The 24,865-nt window shown below is 39.1% G+C and overlaps 1 protein-coding gene across 1 annotated transcript in view; it reads left to right on the top strand.

Annotated features, from left to right (window-relative positions):
• grid2 (glutamate receptor, ionotropic, delta 2) overlaps positions 1-24,865 on the top strand; it is a 631,726-nt gene that overhangs the window by 582,821 nt on the left and 24,040 nt on the right. Inside the window, 1 exon segment of the mRNA XM_034691895.1 lies at positions 14,904-15,070. Within this exon segment, the coding sequence (XP_034547786.1) occupies positions 14,904-15,070 (167 nt within the window).

Here is a 24,865-nt window from a genome sequence, read left to right as displayed (position 1 = left end):
ATAATGTTCCTGGGTCCAGTTGACCCAGGAACATTATTGCTGTTCCTCAGAAAGGGACCTAACAGGAGGGTTAGTGTGGTTTTTTGGCCTTTTTGCAGCATGTTTTCAAATTTGCTGAATGTTTACGTCGGATCATTATCAGATGGAGTGTGTTTCTCCTAAAAGAAATGGTTTGGGCCGTTGCAGGACATTGGTGAATAATAGTAATGTAGTTATATACTGTAAACCTATTGTCCTTTTATATGACATGTTGTGTTCGGACTTCCCTGGAAATAACTAAGTGTTAATTTCTTTGTCTTTCTATACTCATACTACATTATATACTGGACATTAGAACGTTTACTCTTCTCTTTGCAATGGAGTCTTTTCGATCAGTCCAGAACATCCATTCAGCCCTGTGGTACCCCCCAGCCCCACACACAAACACATACACACATCCACAACATCCACCTGAAGCTTTTCTGCTTCAGTTGTCCTTAGAACAACAAAGGCTGGGTGCACATCACACAGCTGAATAACTTGGACCAGCTGTGATTTGCTCCAGAGCCTCCCGTGATGATTAGTTCTACCTGTATGTTTAGCCTCCCAACCAGAAGAGGAGTAATTTATTGTCCATCTTTACTTTAATTCACTGTTTATTATGTGCCGGGGGTAGAGCAACAATGCACGTCAGACAAGCTGTTTCATGCAGAAAAGATTGAGCTGGAATATTATTGTCCTGTGGGAGGACTTTAGTTCACTGAAAGGTTTTCAATCAAACCATGCAATACAAAAAGACAACACAATGAAGACAACTCATCACAATAAATGCTAGATTTTTTTCTCTTCTCTTCTCTTCTTGTCTTTTCTTTTCTTTTGCTGATATGGAAACAAATCTTGCTATGCAATTAAAATCTGCTCTTAAGTACAAAATGCAGTCTAACAGAGGGATGTGTTGTAGCATAATTTATTTTGTAAATGAGAAAATGTAATTTGAGATGAATGAAACTCTTTACTTTTGGTTCTTAGTTTATATTCTGCTTGCTGAAGCTTACAGATCTCAATAAATGTCTTACCTTCATTAACCTTCAAGGGTTAAAAGTTTGTGTTTAAGTAGATGAACTGATCAGTACATAAATACAGTGTAGCACAGTTTTTTATTTACCTTAATGCTACAACATTTCAAGTATTCTCTTTGAAAATAAAGCAAACGTAAGTAATGTAATAACAGCTTTGCAGCCTTTGTGTTTTCTGTATTGTGGACTGTGAGGCTGCACTTTTATTATTGTGTTGTTAGGCAACTGAGTACACGGAGGACTGACACCCAGCGTGATAAACTCTCCTTGAAATCATGCACACTTACGCATCCTCTGTGTTTGTGCAAAAAAACGGATTAAGAAAACAAATGGACAAGACTACATAAAGCAGTTATGATTTACATTTTTCAGAGACAACACAAGACTTCACGGTGAAAAATACAGCAGAACAAAGGGGAGACGAAAAGGAAACACAGAGAAGTAATAATTTTTCTGCCAGATCCTATTAAGGGTGGCATCTTAGTTTTGGCTCACTGATCCGTCTCGGATGATCCATCTCTCCAACATCTGTCTCCAATTACTCCTCTTTTCCACTATCACATCTCTCATCGGCTTAACGGGGTCTGAGCAAAGATTTGCATACAGCGTGGCAAAAAAGCGATTAATTTCTGTTTTTCTTTTTTCTTTTTTCTTTTCCTTGCTTCTTCATCCCGAAGAAACAAAGAGGCCTAATGACAGCTGAGGGTAATTAAACAGAAAAAACAGAGGAGAGGGAGTGAAGAAGTTGTCATATTGCGTCTCAGGGGAAGGTGGCAACTGTTGCCACTAGAGCAAGCAGTGGGACTGAACGCCTCATGAGAGATTAATGCCACCTGCTTGCTGGGCTTTCACTATCTGAGATTTGGCCATGAGAGTCTTTTTGGTTTTGATTATTGGAGGAGAGAAATGATTGATCATTCATCAAAAGAGACAGATAAGTTAGACACTTCTGACTTTAAATGTGTGCCTGTGCTATAGACCGTATAACATCATGGACAGAAAAACAGCTATCCTGAGTGAAGCTAGAACTTTGAGTGCTCCCCTGGTGATGCTGCAGTATGGCTCTTAAAGCCTGCCTCCTCCGTTATAACAGATGGAACATGGGTCAAACTAGAAAATGATAATGCACTTCAAATACATTTGACTCAAACATGCTTTCTGTCATTATAGTCTGCTCTTGTAACAGTGTTTTATCTGCAAATGATTACCTCCTGAAGAATTTAAGTTTTTATTAGTTTGTGGATGTTTAAAGGGTGATTGATTGACAGCTCTGTTGACAAATGTGGGCTCTTGCAGCGTTCTTTACCAGGTTATCAGAGCAGCGACTCAATTAAGTCAGATCTAAGAGATGTTTCTAAATGTATCTCAATTCATTCTATACTATAGACTATAAAATATGGACATAGTCTCTGTGACGTCACCCATCTGTTCCTGAGCGCTGTTTTGAAGCCAATCGACGGCGGCAGCCATATTTGAAATGCGGAACTCAACCAGGCAGAGTGTGACGTAAAGGGGCGGAGTTTGAGCCTCCTGGCCAACAGATATGTGTTCCTGTCCTGGAGTCAAGTCAGTCATGTCCTTATTTGGGCAAAAACTCGTAATCTTAATATCTTCTGAACCATCACGTTAGAAAAAAATTCACCCCCCGTACAGTGTGTGCCGAGAGAGAAATTAGCTACGTAGGGCCAAGCCGTTTTTTGAACCAGGCTGTAAACATGTTTATTAATGCTGCAAAGATCGTCTTTTTCCCATTCATGTCTATGTGGTTTCTGGTGTTTCTGCAGCCAGCCTCAAGCGGATTCTCGATGAATTGCAGTTTATAACACTTCTGCATGGGCTTCATAGTTTGAGACCGAAGGTTGCCACTTGGTCTATACGTTTCACTTTGTTCAATTGTAAACTCTGATATCCTGGTGCTACATGGTGTATCACATCAATCCCACTCCATATTCTCCTCATGCATCTCAAGACAGACTGTCCTCAAACAACTCTCCACCTCCTCTCTCTCTCTCCTCTGTGCCCTGATTGATATTCTTGCACCTAAACTTATCTTTATTCAGATCTTTACACTCTGCAGGAAGCTGACTAAAGCACAGACTGAGAGGAACATTTGGCCAGGAAGCAGCCTCTCATTGTAATGCTCTGTGATTTGTCAAATAATGCCCGACCAAAGGCAGGGATGAGGGTGTGGGATGCAAGTTAAAAAGACAGAGAGAAGGGCTGTGCTAGACTGAAGTGTTGTAGGGTATGTGAGGGTGTGTGTGAGTGAGAGACAGACTGAGACCTACAGATAAGTAAGGAGAGAGACAAGTAATAATGTTGATAAACTTCTAGATCTTGGGTGTTCTGCGAGGCCTCAGATGTAGACTAGATGTGAGTGTGTCTCTGGGCTGTTGCTCTTTTTCTCTCTTTGAGTGTCTCACATCAACATTTCTCTCTCATTTTTCAAAATCAAACAAATCAAAGTGAAAGGAGAGTGATGCAACAAAACACATGCCGAATCATGCAGAGTTGAATGGCATGTTGAGACACTTCAGGGCATCTTGGTCTTTTCTACTTTTCTCTGTAGACAAACATGTCATCAGGCTTTGGCTTAATGTTCAGATAAACAAAGTCAAACACCAGAGTTCGAGTCAATTTGTTATTATGCCACATTAATTCTTTGTAAACCACTCTAAATGGTTATGTGTAGCATTTTTTCCGGGGGGAATAAGGATGCAAAGCCACTTATCCATGTAGATAACATAATGCCTGATAACAAAATAATGCATGAGTACAAACTGGCAGAGTGTCGTTTTTTATTACGACCATGAGTCTGCCGCTGAAGTTTTTACTATTTAGCAGCCACTTCATCAGTGTATTCCCATTGGAGAGAAGAAAGCCTACAGCCTCCCATGTGTGAAAGATTTCACTTTCATTGCTTAAAGGCTAAATACTGAACATTTAAGAAACTGACTTCCCACTGAGGGACGATTTGTTATGTGCCACTTTGAAAGTGTTTGTAATCTAAGAAGTAATTTATGGATGAGGGGGAAAGAGGATTTTTAATACATTTGAGCTCCAACTTTGAGCGAGATGAAGAATCTACTATTCCTTTTGCATGTTGGATGCCCTTAAAGGGATGATTCTGACTGAGGGGAGGGAGAAAAAGTTGGAGATAGACAGAGAGAGAGAGAGAAAGAAAGAGAGAGAGTGGACCCTGGAGTAGTTTAGCCGTTTTGAAGTTTCAGCCTGGCTAGACTCTGAAGCCAAAGTGTTTGAACTATGGAGGAGATAGAAGGACCTCTTGAAACCTGCCCAGACGCTCACTGAGCAGGTTCTGTAATATAATTGGAAAGCATCGTCTGGAGAGTTTTATAAGTCAGACTGTGTATGAAGTCAACTTCTAAGAGTACAGTCATGTAGGTGGCTTTCTGTCAGAGAAGTAGTCTGAAGTTCACCCTTGACCTTTTATTTATTCACATGTTGTGCCTCGAGTGGCTTAACAAGAAGGAGTGGACTGACCTAATTTTGGAAAACTCTTTTTCTCCTCACAATCTGTGGAAACCCATGACTAGATGAGCTTAACTGAAAGAATATTTGAAAAAAAGTGTGGCCTTGTACAATGTAAACACTGCAGATTTTTTTTCTTTCACTTTTTTCATGTAGACCACATCATTTTATCATTTTGTGACACAGACTTTTCATCTATTTTTCCTTCAAAAGCCTACCTCAGTCAAAACATAAATCGAATAAAGATATGCTGTTCTTACATTGGCTTATACGATTTTCTATTATTGAATGTTTCTCTGTTTTCAAATGTCATTTGTTTGATTGATCCTGTGGACAGCAACTTGATCAACTTTGATATAAGAAACAGAATATGGCTAAGTCATGGGATATAGTGGGAGGGCAGACTTTGACCATATTGAAAATTTATTGGTGGTGTGGAAGCATAAGACTATCAATATTAACCAACCAATTTTATCTGTGATGCCAACTCAGATCCAAAGTTCTCTCAAGATACTGCAATTAAGAGCAGTTATATTATATACAGAAACCCTACTTGAGGTCACCATGGGCAAACCTGTTGCAACTTTTGGCAGTACAAAGTGTCCCTTTGCTGGCAGAGATCTTGAGCAGGACCAGACTCATGGTCAACAGACATCCGCTGTGACTGGATGGGCCAAGCAAGGGGTATAGAAATGATTGTTCAAAACAGTGTTCCATGTGTTTTATTCATCATGTTCAGTAAGCTCTTTATTATCCTCTTCTATTTTGAACCTATTAGATGTTCAATATCTACATGCAATATAACAAAACGTCTTTGAAATTACCAGACAGTTAATCCAGACTGTAACACATTTGTCATTATTCCCCTCTAAAACCACTCTTTATCAGACATTTGGGTTATTTGGAACATATAATGTTCATCATTGAATGAACCTTCTCTTGATTTCTGTAGATGTAGAATTGTTATTTGTTTGCAGTGTGACACTTTTTTCTTAATTTGTTGTTTAGTACCATGAGACTGTATAGAATATGGACATAGCCCAAAGAGGCGTTCTGAAGCCCAAAGATGCATTGGCGCATTGCATTCATTCATTCTTCATTTGGACCCTTTATCCTGTGATTAAGAGATCGTAATTACGGAATACCTGAAAGGTCACTGCTCCTGCAGCAGCAGTTAATCCAGTACTTCATGGATACACTTTAATGTATCTAAAATGCATCCGGTCTGGCTTGGCTGTCTGTGATCTTCTAGGAGTTCAGCTGAGGCAGGGGCATTGGGATATGGATTCTTACAACAAACTCAAACCATATGGCGTATGTTTTAAAGAGGCTATTGATGGACATTATGGTCACATGGTTGACTGCTTACTTCCCTGATAGCAACCCCATGGCTATTTCTTGTTACTTTCTCAATGAAATGGAAAACTGGGAGGTGATGATTTTTTTGAGAGATGCTACATCACCGGGTCAATTAATCACAACCACAGGGCTGAACAATGGGATTTATAAGAAAACAGCTTGCACAATACTGCATCAATATTTTTCATGACTTAAAGGACAAGGAGCATTTCTCGCTACCTCAGATGAACTCCTAGAGGATCCAGGATTTTGAGCAGATATGTGTTTTTTGTGTCTTAGCCAAGCCAGACTGGATGCATTTTAAATGCATTCATTTGTACCCATGAAGCATCCTGTACTGGTTTAACTGCTCCTGCAGGAAGAGAGCAACTTTAATAACATCAGACTGGGACGTCTGCCTGAACAAACCTAAGGACTTGAGATGCCTGTGCAGTGTTGACATACTTATACTAATTCCATCTTCACTTCTGAGCATCATTAATGTTTCCCAGTGTCTCAAACCGAAAAGGAAATAGAAGCAGATTAACTCCAGTAGTGCCATCATTGCTCTCACTCTCTCTTTCATCTGTTTCCATGTGACTGAAGACTGAGAGATGAGACCTTTTTTTTGTAATTATGAGATCTTTTTTTGATAATTATGAGATAATGGGCTCCTAAAGGGAAAAGATGTAGGTAAAATATGTAGGTGAATGCAAAACATTACCATACAAAGATGAAATTCTGATTCAAACTAACTTCTGACAATTCTAGACTATGTAAAGAGGCCTTGCCACCTCATCTTAATATGCATGGCTCTTAGCCTTATTATAATCAAATATGAATATATTTCTGTATCTCTGTTCTCAGCAATAACGAAATTATCAAAAAAATAGAGACCAAAATTGTGATTTATACCGGGCTTTAAACATGTCTAGTTGTGCTGTCAGAACTAGCATGTGTATCTAGGCTCTGATGGAGCTAGCCTCAGGTGGACACTCAGGGAACTGCAGGGTTTCACTTTGGCAATGGCTTCATTTTTTAACTCTGGAGGTTGGCACTTGGTCATACTTTATCCCCAATGTAGTTTATTTATCTAAGTACTTTTTTTTCTGTTCACTCTGTTAAATTACTGTGTCTCAACGTAGCTGTGATAAATTATGCTGTAACAAAGTGTTGACATTGTACTTATGACCGCCAGTTTGTTCTGCTTTATATCCAGGAAAAGTGATGGAGGGAGATGATGAATACTTAGTTTCATTTTAACTATCCCCTGGTTCTTATTTTCTGCCTCCTCTCCTGTTAAAAACACAAATCAGAGCTGAAGCTAAAAATATATCCGGCTCCTGCTTCAGTTGTGTAATGGCTTCATTAAATAAGCTCCACTCTCACAAAAACTCTTAAACACTAACAAACAAGACACATAGAACATTAACAATGATAGGACAACAGAATAAGATCCGGTTTCCCCCTTCCTTGTTAGCAGGGATGGAAATTAAAAGTGGAGAGTGATAGAAAGAAGAAGAAGAGATAAGCTGAGGTAGCTTTAATTTGGTTTCCTTTGGATCAAACTTAGTTGTCACAGAGAGAGAAAAACAAGGTCCAATGCAGTGATTAGGATGCATCAGATGATGTTTCATGCTGTGTGTTTGTGTATGAGTGTGTGTCTGTAGCTGCGTGTGTGACTGTGATTGAAATTTGTTGCCAAAGTGTCAGTCAGGGTGTCTGAGGAAAATAGCTACAGATAATTACCTTGGCATAACTAGAGTCACAACTCTGGACACAGAACTGAAGTCAAAGTTTGCATGCTCACAGTATTTGTGTGTGTTTGGATATGTGTGTGTGTGTGTGTGTGTGTGTGTGTGTGTGTGTGTGTGTGTGTGTGTGTGTGTGTGTGTGTGTGTGTGTGTGTGTGTGTGTGTGTGTGTGTGAGATGTGTGAGGGATGAGATGCAGCAGTTATCATGGAGTGAGGGAGCGAAGTGTTGCCTGCATACACACACTGCATGTGCATGATAACCTAATCTCACAGTGCAGACATTTTAAAGCAGGTTTAGAGTCGAGAGTGAAAGCATTTAATGAAGAGTTCACTTGAGAAAAGTCCCACGGATACAAGCACTGTTATTATCTGCAGGACCTAAATATTTAATAGCAATGCACCTGCAAATAAAAGTGCTCAACTGTTCTCTGGTTGCCTTTTAATGGTAGTAGGAGAGTGCAATAACTTCTCTCTTGTACCCTGTTTGTTGTGCAGATAGGGAGTTTATGAAAATGCTATTTAAAAGGTTATGTTTCGCAGCAACAATATCTTATGAACAAAGCCCTCAGGAGGGCTGCTTTCAAAAAGACTCTCTTTGGGTAAGTTGATTGAGGCTTTTGTCTAAGGGCTGAGACGTTACGGTGAGGGACAGGTCATCAGGTACTGGTCTGTTTTCAGTCAGAACGAAACATGGTGAAGCAGCGTTTAGTCATTATGCAGCACATATCTGGAACACACTCCCTGAAAGCTGCAGGTCAGCTCCAACGCTCTCCTCTTTTAAATCAAAGATTAAGACCTTTTTATTTACCTATGCCTTCCTATCTTAGCTTATTTTAACTCACTTTAAATGCAAATTTTAATGTAATTTTTAATATATTTCAATTTTCCTTTTCTTTTCTTTTTATTATATTTGTCATTTTAATTGTGTTCTTTTATGCTTGTCTGAATGTTACCAATGCTTTTAATGTTTTAATGTAAAGCACATAGAGTTGCCCTCGTGTATGAAATGAGCTATACGAAAAAAGCTCCCTTGCCTTGCCTTGCCTTTCTCCTCTATTGTTGGACATCCCCTCCTCAGAGAAAGAGCTACCTTCTTAAATTTGATTCTATGAAGCAGATGCTAAAGTCAGCTTTAAAGCAGGACAGACAGATACTTAGTGGAAAGTCTATCTCCTTTGCTGAGACAGAGGTGTCAAGTATGCTTTTTTTTGTAAGATTGACCATAAGAAAAGTTGTAGACAGAACTTTTGATACTGTTTTTTTGTATCTTTTTTTCTAAGCAGCAACCTCAGACGGGATCACGCTCATCAAAATAATGACTTATTTGCGTGCATTAAGTTATATTTGGCAGTATAGCTCTATTCCTGGCCCTTCCACGTCCCTGCATGTAATCCCAAAGCATGAGGTGGGGAGATCACACTTCTCCTCTCTTTCATGTGCATACATGAGAAGCCAAGGCAGGGAGAGCATCAGCAAAGGCCCCCAGGGGTACAGAACAGAGCAGGCATCAGTGACAATACATACACACACTGGTAAATTCAGACACAGAATAAAAGGAGGTGCTGGGATGGAGGTAGATTCCAAAGTGGTTGGCAGAGGAAGCAGCTAGAGTCAATTTTGCTATTTGTAGATTGGATGTGTAGATGTAATCAGCTGAGCTGTCAGCTGATAGGAGCTGGTGTTAAGAGCATCTGATGTTCTGTGCACTGAGCTTGACTTCATCGCCTGCCTGATCTAACTGGCCAATATAAAAAAGGAAAAAAAATGTAGTTCCTCTGGTTTCCACATGAGGTTGACTCCAAAAGCACAGGAAACATTTGAGAAGTCTTTAAAAATGTTTATTTTTACAGCCAAATTTGGCATGTATAAAACCTGGTGAAGAAGAAATAAAAAAATGCTTGTCTCTATACCACATTTCTTTATTTTTTGTATTTTTAGAACTTATTATGAATACTAAGAGTTTTGCAGAATTAGGGGCCTGACTCAATTTACTTGCAAGTGAGTGTGTTGTAGCTGTTTACTGGGACATTTTACTGTGGCCTTACACTCCACATCTTTGCTGGTTTATAGATTAAGGAGAAGTTATTGAGATGCTCATTTCAAATATAGCAACTACCATCTTTAAGCCTTATGACACCTCTTCAGAAAGCAGGGGAAGAGTTCTCAAAGACAACGTCCATGTTTTATACAGTCTGTTTTCTTCTATGGCAGAAAAACTGTTAGTGATGTAAAATGAAAACATTAAAGCAAGACTAAAACTTTTGTTATGTATTTGATAAGTGAAACATTGAAGGAATACATAGACAACAGTCTTGTAAGGTAATAAAACAATAGAGTATGTGTTGCTCTGTTAAACTTGTAGTTTAAACTTTTCTTTGTCATAGATAACTCCACCTTAAAGAAGCTTTAAGATGTAATTTGACATTTTTTATCACAAACTATTTATAAAACTATGCATTTTTTCAGTTTTTTTTTTTTTTCTACATTAAGAAATTATCTTAACTATTCAGCAAACCATTCTCCAGTCCCTGTTTTTCCCCTGTTCTCTTACTAGGATGCTATCTAAATGAGATTTTTCTTCTATGGCTCCAGTTTGAATTTAAGTAAAATACATAAAACACTGTCAATAAAAACTTGCCAAAATGTAGAGTAAGAACTATGAATAACTTCCGCCTGTTTTCTAAAAGGCATTAAAATAATTGTCAGGAGCCAGCCAGCAGAAACATTGTTACATATTTGTTTAATGCCGTGTGATAATATCTGTTTGCAGGACACTACAGGTGTGCAGGATATTATTTAAAGTGGAAGCATACAGACTTTATCGCAGGGTGTCAGAGGTGCATGTAAACAGTTTAACTGGGATAACACCTTAATTGGAGTATGGCCCTTTGCCAGGTTACGCCATGCATGCAAATGTGACTTGGAAGCGCTAGAGCTGCCTTGCCCAGATAATCCCAGTGAGTCCTAACAGAACCGCAGAACTCATCCATCTTGTTTTCCAGGGACCCAACATCTCCCACAGTGGCAGAAAGAGGTAGAGTTTAAGTATCTTTATGGTACTTTTCTTTCCCTTTTATCGTTTGTCATGTGCAGGCTGCAGACTTCAGGGATCTGAGCTGTGAGTGTTAGACTATTTGAAAGCAGGGGCATTGTTGATTAATTAGAAAAGAAGTACAATGAAAAAGAGTGGAGAAATAACAAAGTGCTAGGACATCTAACATGCTGAGAGTTGTGGGCAGATAAAGAGAATAGTAAAGACTTTCTCAGACCACTCTTGTGGTGTTTTTTTAATTCTCTGCTGTGAGAAAGTTGCAAACTGTTTCATGTGAGCTACTTAAAAATTAACTTCCATGATCTCAATCAGAGGTAGCACAGCAACAGGGACAAGCTGGCCTTCAGCACATCACTTCAATGGTGTCCCCTCACCCTGAAACATGTTTTCTTGTCGAGTAATTAACCTTACTTGAGCCAATATTAAACTGAAGTCCTGCACTTAGAGTATTTGTTCTCTTGCATCAATTGAAGTGCTCTCTATCCACAGATGCATTGTCTCTGTTTATGAAGCAGAGCTGCAGCTGCAGGCAAGAGCACTGCCCTTCACAAGCGGCAGTATCATTTTCATTGTAGAGATTATTCCTTTTTATGTGACTGTATGCTATGTTTGCTTTACTAGAATCACATTTTTATGAGTCTAGTTGGATGAAGAACATTTTTTGACTAACACTTTGAGAAAACCCATTGCACTTGAAGTTTTGTGGTGATTTAAAGACTGATACATTTGAATTCATCTTTGTTAAGTAAATAGTTTCAGGAAAAAACCCCATCCATGAAAATTTCTCCAGAGTCCTTTTGTATCACAAACCCCCTGATTTCCCATTGTTATGCTCTCCCTTCACAGAAGGTATCCATCACTCGAATTCACTTATAATTTTGTGCCAACCATTCAACTTTTCTGCAAAATTGACCACTCCATCTTTTTTCCCCTGCATGCTTCATCATCTATGTCACCATACTCACTTATCTTAAATTAAAAAACATTGATCCCCTGAGATCTGCAATGTTGTACAAAAATCAGAAGGAGGAGTTTCCTTTACTTTTAATATCCTTCAAACTGTAGTAGAAAAGTCTGGGTGCTAAACTGGCCTGCCTACAATCCCCACTTATCACCAAGCGGCAACCTCCGGTCTCGAACTATGAAGCCCATGCGGAAGTGTTATAAACTGCAATACATCGAGAATCCGCTTGAGGCTGGCTGCAGAAACACCGGAAACCACATAGACATGAATGGGAAAAAGACAATCTTTGCAGCATTAATAAACATGTTTACAGCCTGGTTCAAAAAACGTAGCTAATCTCTCTATCTGCACACACTGTATGGTGGGTGAATTTTTTTCTAACGTGACGGTTCGGAAGATATTAAGATTTCGAGTTTTCGAGTAAGGACATGACTGACGTGACTCCCGGTCGGGAACACATAGCTGTTGGCTAGGAGGCTCACACTATCTCACACTCTGCCTGGTTGAGTTCTGCATTTCCAATATGGCTGCCGCCGTTGATTGGCTTCAAAACAGCTCTCAGGAACAGATGGGTGACATCACGGATACTATGTCCATATTTTATACAGTCTATGCTTATCACCTATAGAAAACATTTGGTGCATCATGACACAAAAAAATATAACAAAGGGGACCCCAAACTGTTGAGCAGCTGCAATCTCATATTAGGCAAGAATGGGACAACATTTAACTCGATCTACAGAAACTGGTCTCCTCAGTTGGATTTGAATTAACATTTTTCAATTAATTTTCAATCATTTGTATTAAATGCTTTTACATACTGGCCAAGCAATGCCCATCAAAAATAACTTTGATAAACTTTTTGACATTCAGCTTCTTTAAAAATCTCAGTAGTCCAAGAAAACCTATGAATTCCACTCTGCTTTGCTTCTCGAAGACTTCAACAGATTTGAGTGGTTTGCTTGTCTTTGTGTTCTCTCTATAAAAGGCACAGCGCAGTCTAAATGTCAGCGAAAATGTCGCCTCACCCAAAAAGCTCAATCAATGTTTTACTGATGTTGATAAGGGGTTTGTTTACATCACACACCACTAGTTGTAACCATAGTAATAAAAAGGGCATTGAACTCTACAATGATGTATGTGAGTGTATTTATGGAAACATTAAAATACTAAAATAAACATGCTCATTATCAGATTGACATCTTTACTTGTATTGGACTAAACTTGCGGTCAGTGATGATACATATTGTGTTCTTTGTGCACAGACACATTCTGTAACTTTTCTCACCTAAAGAGGAGGTTTAAAATACAGGGACTATGCAGAGTATGGACACTTTTTCCAGTTTTGGAATTGTTATACCTCGCTTAGAATTCTATTTATAAAGATAACGACAATGGTTATTAAACTAATGCAGCATTTGTCAAGTTTTCAGTGTGGCTAACAACTGAGGTCATTGTGTGCATATTGTGTGTCTGATAATTCTTTCCAGCCCTTTTCACCTAAATGTAGAGAGAGAAAAGGTGTCCCTAATGTTCAATTGTGAGCTGTTGAAAAAGATTTTTGTACTAATTTTGTTTCCACCAAGTCCGTAATCTTTCCAATTCAGAAGCAATAATGAAAAGCCATAAAATTATGCTTCAAAGTAACATAGTGCTCTTTCCACTCTTTTTAAGGCCGTAAAGAGCAGAATGAACCATTCTGATGCCCTGCAGTGAATTATTGCATGCACACATACAAACACACATGCTCGTAATGCGCACCCCAAACACGCACACACACACTTCAGAGGACTACAGACTGTGAAATTACCCAATCAGAGGGTCTTGTCGGTTCTCAGACATTAGTCATCACACATAGGCCAACTGAGGTGATACACACACACACACACACACACACACGCACACACGCACACACACACACACACATACACACACACACATACACACACACACACACACACACACAAAAGCAAAAACACACTGAAGATAGAGGGGTTTGAAAATTTCATAAAGGTCCATTAAAGTTAATGACACACCAAGTCCAAAATAATGTTAGGAGAAAAGTGTGTGTGTGTGTGTGTGTGTGTGTGTGTGTGTGTGTGTGTGTGTGTGTGTGTGTGTGTGTGTGTGTGTGTGTGTGTGTGTGTGTGTGTGTGTGTGTGTGTGTGTGTGTGTGTGTGTGTGTGTGTGTGTGTGCGCGCAAGTGGGTGCCTAGTGGAGTGAATTGTCAGGGGTGTCAGCATGTGGATATCACTGCTAAGTTTTTTGTTCCCCTTTTTTGATCCTCTGTGAAAATAATGATTTATTGAATGTTAACAAGAAGTCTTGTTATGACAAGGCTCCTTTACTTCTGCAAAACAAAATGCACATTTTGCCCTGAGTCACTTTGACTCCCCAGTTCCTCTGGAGCACCAGCTGCAAGCACACACTTACACACACCTACTGTTTGTCCTGACATACACAGAAGGACATGCATATTTATTTGTAAAACATATCCAGCACGTTCCTACACAATGTGCAGTAAAGATGAGGCAAATAGATGATAACACTTGCTTTGATGTAAAGTTTGCCAACATGCAAAAAGTTATTAAATATGTGTTTAATATTGAATAGCTGGGCTAAAAATGTGCATTGGTAATTGTTACAAAATATCTTGAATATGTTCTTGTGCACCGCTTCTTTCTGAAGGTTCTGCAACATTTCAGCTCATCTATAAAGAAGTAATTGATTTAATTGATCAAAAATAAGCATACACACTAAAATTTGCTATTCTTTAAATCTATTGCTCATGTTTCATACAGACTTACATTATAAGGCATCAGACCCTAAATCAAAGACTACAATATACTGCTATTTGCTGAAGTCTGCAAAACATAGACTCCCAGGAAGGAGCAGAAATGGGCTCTTTAAGTAGATATTTACCCAATAAAATATGAATGAAGTGCACAAGGAACGATGCATACAAAATATTGCTGCAAGTAAAATTGTGTTTCACACTGTTTCAACCAATATTGGTCTAAATAAATCATGGGAGCAATAGATATAAAGCAGTGTGTAATCTATGCCTCTACTTGTGTTTGTTGTGTTTTTTCCTTCATGAACAAGAAAAGTTTTAACGGGCAAGTTTTTCAATTTCAAGGATTTCTTCTAGAATCATGATCAATCACACAACAGAAGGTTTTTGAACACCAGATTTTGGCTTGAAGATGCAAATTGTTTTTCCCCTTTTGTGTTTTCTCTCTTGTAGGTCAAGTACGGGCGATTCGGCTTTGTGTGGGACGCAGCTGTGCTGGAGTACGTTGCAAATAATGACGAGGACTGCTCATTCTACACGGTCAGCAACAGCGCACCAGACCGCGGTTACGGTATCGCCATGCAGCACGGCAGCCCCTACAGAGACATTTTCTCCCAGAGGTAGGTGTCAGCAACATATTTGACAGCAATTTATTTGTCAAGTGAAAGGCAATATTTTCCTATGCACATTGTTTGGGCTGTTGTTTTGGTTTTAGACTGTTTATCTCAGTAATATTGTCCTCAGCTGTAGTTCAAATATCCCACACTTTTAAAAAGGAATACTAAAAATGGAATTTATGGTTATTCTCCAAGTTCAGGAGAGGTCATGGAAGTTTTTACTGCTCCAGTTCCATTTCAGCCAAATAAAAATGGCCACTCCCATAAAGTTCAGCCCTCCTCCTGCTGGAAAAAATATCCTCTGTTGGTCAGACACCAAGTAAACAGCAGATTAAATTGTACATCCATCTTTGAGTGGAAAGAGGCGAGTGGCACTTTCACAACTTGTGTGCAGCTTGGTTGCCTGAACTCAGCATGAACCGCTCACTTTGAGGTTAAGCGGGTCTGACAACCTCAACAATAGACAATGTGTTGTATCCAAACAGATCTCAGCTGTTTATCTTGTTACTGGAACAAACACTGGGTGATTTTTTTTCTTTTTTTTTTTTCTCCCTTTGACTTACTTTTACTTTGTAGTATCTCAAATGTCAGTAGGGTGACTGAATTCCTGTATTCATTCACAACTGTCTGCTGCTTTGTAGCCACACAAAGGTCAATCACTCATTTCCTCAAAACTGCTTATCTGCTACATGTGACGTGCTTCTGTAAGACTCAGCACCTGATTGACAAAATGATCGCGCAGCTTTTCAGCCCGCTGAAACAGTGTAAATAAACCAAAAACACATCTTCTAATTCATAGAGCATGCGCAAAGGGTAGAAAACTCCACAAACTGCACTGCTGGGCAAATAGCATCTCTGTGAGCCAGTTGTTTGTATACATTTGAATTAGCCATTATACAGTATTTCACAAATGTGAGTACACCCCTAACATTTCTTCTAAAGCTGATGCACAAGAAAGCCTGCAAACAATTTGCTAAAGACAAGCAGACTAAGGACATGGATTACTGGAACCATGTCTTGTGGTCTGATGAGACCAAGATACATTTATTTGGTTCAGATGGTGTCAAGCGTGTGTGGGGGCAACCAGGTGAGGAGTACAAAGACAAGTGTGTCTTGCCTACAGTCAAGCATGGTAGTGGGAGTGTCATGGTCTGGGGCTGCACGAGTGCTGCCAGCACTGGGGAGCTACAGTTCATTGAGGGAACCATGAATGCTAACATGTACTGTGACATACTGAAACAGAGCATGATCCCCTCCCTTCGTAAACTGGGCCGCAGGGCAGTATTCATATATGATAACGACCCCAAACACACCTTCAAGATGACCCCTGCCTTGCCAAAGAAGATGAGGGTAAAGGTGATGGAGCGGCCAAGCATGTCTCCAGACCCTCCAACCCTATTAAGCATCTGTGAGGCCTCCTCAAACGGAAGGTGGAGGAGCGCAAGGTCTCTAACATCCACCAGCTCCGTGGTGATGTCGTCATGGAGGAGTGGAAGAGGATCCCAGTGGCAACCTGTGAAGCTCTGGTGAACTCCATGCCCAAGAGGGTTAAGGCAGTGCTAGAAAATAATGGTGGCCGCAGAAAATATTTACACTTAAGGCCCAATTTGAACATTTTCACTTAGGGGTGTACTCACTTTTGTTGCCAGTTGTTTAGACATTAATGGATGTGAGTTATTTTGAGGGGACAGTAAATTTACACTGTTATACAAGCTGTACTGACTACTTTACTTTGTATCAAAGAGTCAGTTCTTCAGAGTTGTCCCATAAAATGATATAATTAAATATGTACAAAATGTGAGGGGTGTACTCACTTTTGTGAGATACTGTACATTCATTTCGATCAAAGTATGTCCCTATTTATGCAAACAAGCCTCATTTCAAATAACACCTACTTAACACTGGCGCCACACGCAGAGTGAAATTTGTACTGTCTGCTGAGTGTGCTGGAATGATGTAGAAATAATAAATCTGTGCATAAAGTCTAAAAGGTTAAATTAGTCTGGCTGTCTGAAACTCAACCTCTGCCCATACAAGCTGTGCCATTATGCATGTCAGTGCTTTTTATTTTTCATCTGAACAAGCTTCTTTTTGCTAACTCGCGCCAGGTATTAAGCTGGTTATAAACTGTGAAATTGGTGTCTTATCTCTCATGCATCTACTCCACAATAATATGATAAGAACTACCCTTCTCCATTCATCTCATCATAGTCTATGAAGATGGAGTTTAGCGTTGTCAGGAAGAAAGTGCACAGCGCAGCTCTGGAGGTGCTTACAGCTCATCTCAGGAAAATTGAAGCTAAATGCACAAAGCTGCAGAACTTTTTTGCTGTGTTTGCGCTTGAATATCATCAGCTCAACATGCTTTGTGAATTAAATCTTGAGACAGAGCAGATAGCAGAGGCAAATTATGCAAAATTCTTGGTGCAATTACCGGCCACAATCTACTCTCAGTGACTATTCTCCTTAGTGTTCAGCTTTGTTTGTTTGCATTAAATTTGAATGCATTTGTGCAATAAAATCTAGTTCTTGGGATTGCAGTTTTTAGGTTACCTGTGGTGAAGTGTTTCTTTGAAAGCAACATAAAGATTATTTGCTTCTCCACAGACAGGCTTCATTAACGATCAATCATGAGATCCCTTTAAAAGAAAAGCAAAACCAAAAGTCTAATGCCTTAATTAATTCAGCTCTTGTAATTGATATTATGTAAAACAGTCAGTGTTGTTTTATGTATGTGTTGGTGGTGAGAGATGGCAACACAATTCATGTGCAGGCGCCACATTATGTGAGTGACGAAGCCTGTCTGTTTGTAACTCCATATCCGCTGGAGCGTTACTCCTCAGAATATTGCCTATCATGGCTGTTATTAAAATAAACAAGCAATTAATTGACAGGCCATGTTTTCAATTCCCTCCTATTATTTCTGGGGCAATGTCACACTCCTGGGAAGACAGTTGCAAACAGTTTACTCACACTGGCTCCCATGGTTCAAACAAATGCAGACATAGAAATTATCAGGAGAGAAAGAATCATTACAGAGGTGTAATTGTTTTGTTTTTCTTTCCTGTGATTTTTAGATTTTTCGTCCTGACATCCTGTATTACACAGATTAATGAAGCACAAAGGGGAGGCTTTAAAAGAATTTTATTAGTTGTCCATGCACAGACACCTCCAAGAGAAATATTTCACTCGGACTGATAATTTTTCAGTGGCCTGGTCATAATACGTCTGGAGACGGCTTGGTGCACCTTCATCTCTTCAAAATAAAGGGGCAGCTTATTGGATGTATGATAATTGTACTTATAATAACTAGACAAATTACCACAACAATTAAGCTGAGCATATTTAGTTTTAATGCTCGTTTCTGCAGAGGTCTGCTTGATCATCACAGATATTCTCAAACACTTAGACCCTGCAAAGCCCCATTGAGGAGAGGATGTTTTTATTTACTTTGATAGTAGCAGAAAGGTTGTGGTGGTTGTTAAATTACCAAGCAGTCAATTGCGGTCTCTGTCCACAGCAGAAGGGCCCGGAATGCTCTGTCGGCACCTTCCCAAACACTGTGAGTAAATGTTGTGGAACTAGTGTACAAGCCTGGCTGTTATTGCGTCTACTAAATGACACAGGCTGCAGTATCTACAGAAATGAAACGATTTTGTTCTCATCAGCGGATTGCTGTAAGGATCTCTCACACTAAAAGGACATTTCTAAAGCACTAACTCACAGTGGAGGGTGGCAAGGGCAAAAGCCGGCCAAAAACCACAAGAGCTAATGGGAAGAATTATATAAGCAGCCAACATCTGCTAAGCCTGCCTAACCCTGGTCAGATTCCAGTTTGGCCTTTGTATCTGTTCAAAGTGTCAGACACCACAGTGTTAAGATGCTGTTGTCCTCTATTAGTATATTCTGTCAGGCATTTCTTTCGTCTTTTTACAGCTGATACTTCATGTCTTGACATGACATGACAGAAGAAAAATATCGACTACAGCCTCCAGCTTTTCGGTCTTTGTTTTCAAGGAACGCATTCTGTATTTCTATCTGTGTAAGGCTTTTGATTCTGTGGATCACTGTTCGCTTTCAGATAGGTTGCCATACAAAGGTATTGATTTTTTTACTGGAGGTTGTTCTTTTTTTGTTTTAAGATTTCTTGACATTGTTTTGTGGAGCAAAAGAAGCCCCAAGAGGTACTTCAATGGCATCCCAAAAGGACCGATATTGTGTCCCGCTATACTCACTCTTTACGGTCAAACTAACAGATCCCTCACTTCATCATTTTTGCAGATGATGCTGCCTCTTATTCCAACAAATCCATTAGGCTTCCAAAAGTTTGACTCAAATGCTGCAACTATCAAATGTATATATTTTACAATGGTTCTACTGTAATGGCAATTTCTTGTTCAGGTTATGATGGATGAAATAATCTTATGGAGAAGCAAATGGTTGTCTTTAGTCGAGTCTTTATTATCAACACTCTTTGCAAAGAGGGAGAAAACAAGTGAACTTCTCTCAATAGAAGTCAGATTTGTTCTGCCCCAAAATGTGAGCTCAAACAGCATATATCAGAAGAAAACAGGTGTGGTACATTGACAGGAAGCTCTCCCAAAAAAGGGAATATTCTATGGTCTAACAACCATCATTGGTTAAGTAAAAAACAGGACACATGAGAGCATAACAGGATACGTAAGCAAGCAACCTGAGAAAGCTAAAATGGGAGTACAGGAGACCTCCCATCTGCAACCTTTTGGAGAAACTGCACTTGTGACATGTTCTATCACTCTTACACAAACATGAGAAAACATCTAACTCAGTAATTTCCCACCACACTACTTCTAACTATGGCAGCTGTGTTAATCTAGTTAATGCATCAAAGCAACTTAAACCAATAGGAGAATGCTCTGATACCAGGTTGACATGCAATAGTCTAATGAAAATATAGGTATGCTATCCATCAAAATGGAACCTCAGAGGGACTTCAAATGGTTACTCTCATGCTTAAATGTAACATCTATGTCTATGGTGCCTTTATCAAAACTGATGCATTAGTGCATGTAGCTGTTTAAACTCAGCTTGGTGAGATTTTTGGTAAACAAGAAAAAACAAAAAAAATACTACATGAACAAAATTAGCTTAATAATAAGAGGTACCACTCTGTTCACAGGGACCACCAAAATCTACTCCTCACAGAAGCTTTAATAAATCAGAAAAAACATTAAGAAAGAGAAGAAGGATTAGATTCTATAAATAGAAAACAAAGTTGTTTATATGATAAATAAATGCAGATACATAAAGATTTTTGGACAAAGGTCCAAATACAAATTGATTGGGTTTTTGAGATTGTGTAATATGAGAGGGAATCTCTATCCTTTGAGGAGTACTTACTTTCTGTGAGTATCAGTGAGTGCTTGCATTCTGCATGCATGAGGAGTGTTTACTATCTGCAGGTCCCTCAGGGTAATATTTGAGATTAAATGAATTTATTGGCTTTGACACATTGGAGGAAAGGGCATTGTCTGCTGAAATAGACAGACTGCTACAACTTCATCGTTTTTTAGCCACTTTGTTTGTCATGAAGAAGCTAGAGTACGTGTTCGCCACCGCCTCCTCAGTCGTGTGTGTATATGTGCGGCTCCAGAAAAAAACATTGTTCAACTGTGTACATGCCTGTATATGTGGGCGCTGCGGGTCTGTGATTGATGGAGACAGCCGGCAGATTTACCCGAGTCAGAAAACAGTAGCATAAAGGGTTAGTCCGATAATTTAAACTGACAGCTACTGACAAGTTGTTTTGAAGTGCTGAAGGGCAAGATTGTGAAAAAAATAATCCCTCTCTCCCAGGCATGTATTATTTTTGTCTGTGTGAGTCTGTAGGCCTTGATGTGAAAATTCAAAAAAGAAGATTTAATCCAAAGCAGATGGACATCTCGAGGGTGCTGCAGTCTAAGAAGATAAGCTGCAGGCCAGATATTTTATTGTGCATTCTGAACACGATTGCGTTTTACATTTCGATTGCAAGACAGATGAGATGCCTCTTTGTTAGTGATTATGATCAGGGCTGCAGAATTTAGATCTTGACGTTATCTTCAGTGGAGTAGATACAACCAATTAAACCAAAGTAGATGATAGATGTCATTAGGAATACACACTGCAAAGAAAATGAGCCAAATTCCCTTTAGTATGATATTAGGATCAGTGTTGTTTTCATTAAATTTTTAATTCTCACTTTAAGCACAAATGGCCTGAACAAAGAGTGTCACATGCACCATATGAATGTGATTATGGGCTCTCTGAGAACAAAGATACATTCATATTGCTCTTTTATTACCCGGCTGAGGGCAAGTGTTCATCAGTGGCCCAACGACTGATAGTTGAGTGCTTCTAAAACAGAGCCATGGCACGCTGTATTTCTGCAGGGACAGTGGCTGTACGTGCTGTATGGTACGCTTGAGGGGCCAAACGACACATGCAAGAGCCACAAATCATTGCAGCAATCACAGACACATCACACCTCTGAGACTGTGGGTCAGATTGTTATGTGGAGCATGCATCAGAGGCTGGCTCCATTCTGTAGGCATGACATTAGCCTGTTAGTCAGTGGCTTGTAATGTCCTGACCTTTGGTGTATGAAAATAACCATAGCAGAAAAAATATCAGACATCAGCTCTAGTTTTGTCAGCAAATGAGCTGGGATGTACGGCAGCTGTGGGGGAATGTAGTTTTTAAAGGCCTCAGTGGTTTGTTCATTTCTTAACTTTGTAGGAAATGTATGTTTTCATTTACCACTTGAAGAAGATGGTATTTTGACAGATAAAGAAACATTTCCAAGACCTGAAAACTGCATTAAAGCTGGCTTGATGAAGTTAATTTTTGTGGTATTGAGTGTGGGGTTTATAGGAGAAATCTGACAGTGTAACAGAGAGTCATTTGCTGCAGACCCCTGCTAATGTGTCTCCTTTATCGCCACGTGTTTTAATACATAAAAGAGGCAGCAAGGGCAAAGGACATGCATATGTGTGTAAGTGATAACTGCTAACATTATTTATTTCTCTCTGTCTTGTCTTCTTTAGAGCCTCAGCTCTTTTATGCTTTATTTTTCCAATTCTATCCAGATGACACAGTAATGTCCGGCCACATGAGGTAGTGTGTTATGAAAGCAGTCCTCTTGTAAATGTTGTTTTAAGTGATATTAAAGTGGGTGCTCTTGCTGCCAGTGAATACAAAGTGAACTCTATATACGTCCCATAAAAAAAAAATTTGTTGGTGATGCATTCAGTGTTCTGGCAAATTTCAATTCCAGCAGAACTCATGACAATAAAATTGTCAGCAATGTTTGAAAAAGTGTTGATGAACTGACTTGTGAGAGTTTGGTTATTGCAAACCTTGAAGTGAAATTTAATGAATCGTGTCGTGGAGTGTTTTTCTTCTGAAATGTATATGATGGAGATAAACTGAGCCGCACCTTTGAAGGACACATAGAAATGGCTTTTAAAAGTGCCTTTGCCCATGTAAATCTTAGGTTTTAGTCTCGGCAGAGGAGCTGTAAAGAGAAGAGGGCTGGAGGTTATACAAGTGCTGCTCATGATCTCTCTGTCAGAGTTCCAGACATTTTGGGGAACAAAAAAATGAAATGATAATCAATAGAATTATTGTGGGTGACATTGTCTTTGGTAGTTAAGATTTATCAATAAATGTAATCAAATCAGTCCCTCGATTTGTCTTTGTAAAAAGACAGGTAATAAAGTTAGCCAGCGCTTCAACAACTATGTGATTAATTGATCAGTTAATGGACAAGAGATTAATTGTTCAGTGTTCTGATTATTGATTAAGTCATTTCTTATGCAAACATGTATAAACTGAACTTTCTAAATGAGTTCAGTTTGGAGTGTTGATCAGACCAAAAAGGACACTTGCTGTCACCTTGAGATTTGTGCAATTTAATGAGTCGTTTTACTATCGTCTGACTTTTTAATTTCTTAACCATTAATCAGTTCATCAATAAAGTAATCAGATTAATTTAATATGTTAATGAAAAGGGTCAGTGTAAAGTTTTATCTTCATTACTGCTTACCCTCAATCTGTGTGTGATAAATAGCCATAACTTTTCTTTCTTTTCATAACAGAGCTTGTCTTTGGTTATCATGTAATGTACTGATTCTAATTAATCACACTTGCTTCACGATAACAGAGCAGCTAACTGTGAGGTACATTTAAGCGTAATATCCTACTCTTTGTTTTACTCTTTTATGAATGCTTGCCCAGCAAATTTGCAAGCCATGAATTTGCCATGAGCAACTTTAGCGTACTAGCATAGAATATTCTACTTTACTGTATTTAAAGATGAACTCCGAACCTAGAACAGCAGTTGAAAATAAAACCCCTTGCTAAGAAAAGTTTCACTGAGTTCAAAATCCTCAGCAGAGAGAGTGACTTTAAGCTTCACTTGCTGTTCTGCTTTCAGGGACCCCATAAAGCAAGGAACATATTGACACAGTATTGGCTCTTTTTTTCTTTTTTGTACTTCCTTTCCTTTCTCTCACTCTACCTCTCTCTCTGTGTCCCTCTCTCCCTCTAGTGTATTAGAAAATCCAGTGTATTGACCATTACTGGGTCATGTTTTACCTCAGATTCAGATTTACATTGTGATTCAATGGGAAGTAAAAAAAAGTCCTTTAAAGAAGAGTGGCATAAGAGATATGAAACACGAGTATAACTGTAAATATTCCCAAAAAGATTCTTCATTTTTGGATTTCAGACTTAAAATTACTGATTTTTTGTTTTGACATTAGGTCTTGATTGTGGGGCTTTTTATGGCAACATAACACAATGAGCAATGCATGTAACCAGAAAATGGCTTGATCAAGGTTCCTCCTAAAGAAGCCAAATGCAAAAACCATGTTATGTAATTCAGTGTCTCTCCCTCGCTGTCATATGCACAAACTAATTTACCCTGTGAGCTCTAGCCAGACTTTATGCTCAGAGGCCTTCAATTCCAAGTCCTTTGTAATCACCATCCATAAGGAATAAATGCATATTTTGTATTTTGTAGGGGTGGACTAAGGTTCCTTTAGGGTCAAGGGTGAGAAAATAAAAAGGGCACAAATCTCAAGAAACTAACAATATGCTAATTTTGAAAGCATTTATAAGCCAGTTTAAGAATAAACTGTTTTATATCCTCAGCTTTGAGATGAAACTAAATCTGAGTAATAAAGAAACCCCACAATGAACTATTAAAAATGAAATATAACTCTATCACATTTCCCCAAGGGCACCCTAAAGAGAACTCCATGATGTTTCCTTGCACATCCGGCCACTATCAAAGTTTAATCTGCCATGTGGGGAGCATAAAAAAGGAGATTTTCATACCCGTGTGCGTCAGTGTTTTGGTGCTTTTACACCAGTGACATTATTTCAGATGTTAAAAAAAGTATTTGCTGTCAGGTGTCAATCTACTGCTCTCTCAGAAACTGTCACTCCCCTACCAATCTATGACAGCAAAACCCAGCCCACACACTTAGTGCATTCATTAAATCTATATTAATCATTTTTAATAACAGTGATGCCTCTCTCTCTCTCTCTCTCTCTCTCTCTCTCTCTCTCTCTCTCTCTCTCTCTCTCTCTCTCTCTCTCTCTCTCTCTCTCTCTCTCTCTCTCTCTCTCTCTCTCTCTTTCTCCCCCTCTCTCTCTCCCTCTTGGTGTGTTAATGATGGTTAATGACTGTGTGACTTCTGTGTGTTGTTTATCATAGTTCAGCTTGATAATCTGTTCCAGTTCACCCCCACACTGTTGCTTAATGATGCTTAA

This window comes from Notolabrus celidotus, chromosome 9, assembly GCF_009762535.1.
Source record: "Notolabrus celidotus isolate fNotCel1 chromosome 9, fNotCel1.pri, whole genome shotgun sequence".
In the NCBI taxonomy this organism is placed as follows: Eukaryota; Metazoa; Chordata; class Actinopteri; order Labriformes; family Labridae; genus Notolabrus; species Notolabrus celidotus.
This window is presented reverse-complemented; position numbering and strand designations above follow the sequence as displayed.